General features: G+C 45.4%; 1 protein-coding gene across 1 annotated transcript; it reads left to right on the plus strand.

The window, feature by feature from the left end:
- Window positions 1-650: 650 nt before the first annotated feature.
- Window positions 651-1,242, plus strand: LOC140531115 (ribonuclease P protein subunit p25-like protein). Its single transcript, XM_072650244.1, has one exon. The coding sequence runs from the start codon at window positions 718-720 to the stop codon at window positions 1,240-1,242; it is 525 nt and encodes a 174-aa protein (XP_072506345.1). The 5' UTR covers window positions 651-717.
- The last annotated feature ends 3,548 nt before the right edge of the window (window positions 1,243-4,790 follow it).

Genomic DNA, 4,790 nt, shown 5'->3' on the forward strand with positions numbered 1-4,790 from the left:
TCTGACCCTAGGTCCGCACCCTATTCACTCTGCTACCTCTCTGCCTTAATGATCTAGACAGAACTCTAGAAATAATTAAGGAAAGCTAGAACACTTTCTCCTGGAAAATCAGGAAAGGCTGCTTGGGGGCAGTGGTGCCTGAGCTGAGCCTTGAAAAGGAGGATTCTGAAAGATAGAGGGAAAGAGGGCATGTCTTCCAGGCATGCGGAGATGGTACATTCAGGAGAAGGAAGAGGTAATAGTCCAATATGGCTGGAATACAGAGCTGGTGCATGGGATAGATATGGGATAGAAGACCAGGCACATATCTTTCCAGCTGAAGTAGATGTAGAGGGTCACCCAAGCCATGAGTGGGGGGGGCCTATGGAGAATGGGCAAAGACTAGGGCATAGAGAGGGAATATTTCGATTTGGAGGAAAGAATGAGTACCCATGGTGAGTAGGGTGAGCCCTGGTCTTAGCTAGCTCTCAGTCTCTCCTCATTTCTTCTAAGTGCCTCATTTATTATCCTGCCTGCTGGTTTTTGCACAGCTATCCACTGTTATTTGTGGTCTAGTTTCTCTTCCTCTGTAACTCAGTGTGGAAGCTTCTGTTCTTTAAGAAGTCTGACTGCCAGTGTGCGCATCCAGCCCATTGCTCAGTCATCTTGATTCCCCGGCGTGAGAAGTCCCCGGTGGCGGGAGGAGGCGGAGGCACAGTGAAGGTCCCTGGACCAGCCATGGAGAATTACCAGAAGGTGAGCTCTGTAGAGAAACCACTGGTCCCACCAGTGCCAGGTCTGCCTCCAGATATATTGGAAATGAGGGTCCGTGATGGCAGCAAAATCCGTAACCTCCTGGGCTTTGTATTGGGCCGGCTAGAAAGCGAATCTACCCAGCTAACAGTGTTCACTGGTGCAAGCTGTGCCATAGGCAAAGCTGTGACCTGTGCAGAGATTATGAAGCGCTGCCTGCCTGGCCTGCATCAGCTCACCAAACTGCACTTCCAGCAGACAGAGGATGCCTGGGTCCCTGTAGTGCCCGAGGCTGGTCTGGACCCACTTACTGTATGTGGACATGCTCCAGCTGTGTGGCTTCTGCACAGCAAGGACCCCTTGGACCTCAATGAGGGTGGTTATCAGCCTCCAGGTGCTCCTCCTGGTCTGGGACAACTTTTACCCCGAACCCCACCACATACCCCTCAGCCCAAGAAGTGGGGGCCCCAAGCCTCAGGGCACTGGGAGGGAGGTGGAAGTGGGGCCTGAAGACAGATGCCCAGGAGACCCTGACCCCCTGAGTGGAAAGGGTTTGGGCACAGATTCTGAGGTGTTTCCCAAGAAGGGTAGGACAATATTGAAGTCCCCATTGCTGGGAATTTTTTGGTCCATTGGTTCCAGTATCTGTCACGCAGCTGTTCTGTCTCAGGTAACAGGTGGAAATGAACACATGACTCAGGAGCAGACATGTGTCAAAGAAATTCTCAACTCTTTCTCCCTCTCTCCCTTCCCCTCCCTCAAGAGTGTTACCACCAGTTTTATCAGCTTCTTGCCACTATTGGATTCCTTGGACTGGAAATACAGGGTGGTTTTCCCCAGGAAAGGAAGTGAGGAGTTGGGAATAAAAGCTCAGTTTATACCATTTAAAAAAGAAAAAGAAGTCTGACTGCCCATGACAAAAGGGAGATAAGAAGGGACATCACACCCTCCCTTCTCAGGGACCCTTTCTTCCACTTTTACCTTTGGGGGAAAGGCAAGTTTACACATGGATTCTAATGGAAAGTCTTTGCTCATGATGAATGAAAGCAAGGTTCATCTTCCTTTCTGATAGAAGTCACACTTGAATTTCCTGGGCTTTATATCACAAAAAAGGTGTAGGCAAGGCCAGAACTCAGAAGGGGAAAGTCAGATTGGAATCCTGGCCATGGAAGAGGCTCCTTCCAGGCAAACCAAGGCCTAGCCTGAGAAGAGTAAGAGCTGAGAAGCCATTTAAGGTTTGGCTACTTACCATTTCCTCTTGCTATAATAGATCCTATCCTGGGTCTACTATATTATAAAGGGACAATCTCACAAAGCAGAAAGAGAAGGGTAAAGAAAATATGGAATCTACCTCAAGAGTCAGCAGTGGAGTGATCATGAAGGCAGCCATTCCCTGGTGGCCATTTCTATGTTCTTCTTGGCATATGCCTAATGGAATTATTGACCTAGACATGAAAAGGACCTCAGAGGTCATCTATCCAGATTTTCTTATCTTACAAAAGAGAAGGTGCAGGCAGCTAAAATGATTGAGGATCATAGAATCATAGCTCTAGAGCTGGGAAGGACCACCAAGCCCTCTAGTCCAAGCCCTTCATCCTATAGATTGTTGACCTTTTACAACACAAGGAGGTTAAGAGACTTGGCATCATAAATCTTTACCTGGAATGGACCACTGAGACCCTCGAGTCAATCCTCTTCTTTTTACATATGAGGGGACTGAAGCCCAGGGAAGTTAAGTGACGGACTCAGGCTCACACAGTGTGAGAGAGGAGATCTGATCCCAGGCTCCCAAACCTCAGAATTAGCTCACTCTCCACTACACTCAAGAGATTGGTTGGCATGCAATAAGAGGCCAACTAAACTATAATAAGCAATCCCATTTACATGGCTCACTAACGTTCAGAAAGTGTTTTCTTACAACCACCCTGTGGGGCAGGTGACGTAAATGAGATAAATAGGGAAAAGAAGCAACTAACAGCACATGGGTGCTTCTACTCAAACCTAGAACCTTAGTGACGCCTTCATTGATTCACACACAATCTTCCCACTTCTACTGCCAGGCAAGCTGAGATTTACACACAGCAGTGGCAACAAAACTCTATGAATTAACTACTGTGTGCAAGTCATAGAGGAGAGAGAAAATTTACAAAGACATGGTAAGTAAGAGAATAAGACACAAGAATGTAGGATGAGGGCATAAAACAGGGACAAGGCAAGGTGTTAGATGGCATCTCATGGGGAAGGTTTTTTTCTGATGGGTATTCAAGGGAGTCTTTATGGAACAAGTGGAATCTTAGTTGAGATTTAAAGAATGAACACACATTCAACAGGCGGAGATGGAAGGGAGGGGAGAATTCAGTCCAGGTTTGGGATACCCTATAAGAAAAGCACTAGATGAGGTGGGGCACGTGTGGAGGTAAATAATTCTGTATGACCGCAATTAGAAGGGAGGGGCTATTGGGAAAATGAGCTATGAGATAAAGCTAGAAGGGTAGCATAGTGCCAGTTATGAAGGGAACAGACAAGACAAGCCCCAATCTTTCCTTCTATGGAAGTATCTTTGTTGTTCCCTGAAGACAGCCCAGCTTGCTCTATTTGAGCTGGAAATGGCCTTAGAGGTCATCTCATCCAACCCCTCCATATTACAGATAAGAAAACTAAGGATCAAAGTGGTTAAGTGATTTGTCCAAAATCGCCCAGGTAGTAGTGATAGAGACAGGGTTTGAACTCAGGTCCTATGTCTCCATATCCAGCACATTTTTTGCCACCTCACCTTGCCCCTTATTAAATTCTGGCTCCAACTCAGCATCCCTCTGTACTATTTATCTCAGGCATGCGAACACTGATAGACAAGTTCTGTATATTTATGAGATCAGGAGCACAGGTATGGTCATCATTATCTTCCCGTGAGGAAACTGAGACGCTATGACACTAAACAACTGGTCCATCCATGGTCATATTAAGTAAGTACCAGAGCCAGAATTCAAATCCGTCCCTCTCAACTTCACACCCAGAGCTTTCTCTCCTACCTCTCGGTCTCTCTGTTCATCTTCCACCCCTTCCTATAGACACCTTCCTACAGAAGGAGTAGAAATGATGCAGCAAAAATACGTGGCCAGATTGGGTGGTTTTCTTGGTCAGCTTTGCAGAATCATTTCTCTTTGTTCTGAGGGAAGATGCAGAGAGTGGAATGAGAGAAGGGGTGAAGGCTTATAGCTGGACATGACAGAGGCATAAAAATCAATCAAAAAGGACTCATTAACTGCCCAATATATGGCAGGCACTGTGCTAGGCACAGGTGATACAATCAAAAAGAATGAAATGGTGCCTACTCAGGATGAGTTCACATTTTAATAGAGGAGATAAGGATAGATGATTGATAGATAATTAGATAGATAGAAGATAGATAGATAGATAGATAGATAGATAGATAGATAGATAGATAGATAGATAGATAGATAGACAGACAGACACAGATAGATGATAGATAGATAGATAGATAGATAGATAGATGATAGATAGATAGATAGATAGATAGATAGATAGATAGATAGATAGATAGATAGGTAGATAGATAGAATCACATAAATACAAAATAATTAAAAAGCAAGGCAGCTTAGAAGGGAAGGTAATAGTAGGGTTGAGGGGATCAAAAAAGTCTTCACGTGCAGAAGGTGATGCCTGGGTACAAGAGGGATTCCGTGAGGTAGAGGCAAGGAGGGGACACATTATCAAAAAATCTCAGTAACAATGGGAAGCATTTGGCTTAAGCCTAGAGATTTATGAAGTATGTGACCTTGCTGAGCCTCACAACAACCCTATGAGCTAGAAGCTCATTCTATTATCCTCACGTTACAGATGAAGAAAGTGAGGTGAGGAGACATTAAATGACTTTCCCAGGATCACACAGCTAGTACATATCAGATGGAGGATTTGAACACAGGTCTTCTTGTCTCCCAGTACAGCGCCGTGTCAACCAAAAAGACAAAGGGCTCAACACTCCATCCCTGTCAATGTGTCTCCATGGCCAGGGTCCCAGTACACCAGTTTTCCTATTC

This window comes from Notamacropus eugenii, chromosome 3 (assembly GCF_028372415.1).
Source record: "Notamacropus eugenii isolate mMacEug1 chromosome 3, mMacEug1.pri_v2, whole genome shotgun sequence".
Lineage (NCBI taxonomy): Eukaryota > Metazoa > Chordata > Mammalia > Diprotodontia > Macropodidae > Notamacropus > Notamacropus eugenii.

Excerpts from the sequence above, each read along its gene's own strand:
- LOC140531115 (XM_072650244.1), top strand. The coding sequence starts at position 718 with ATGGAGAATTACCAGAAGGTGAGCTCTGTAGAGAAACCACTGGTCCCA.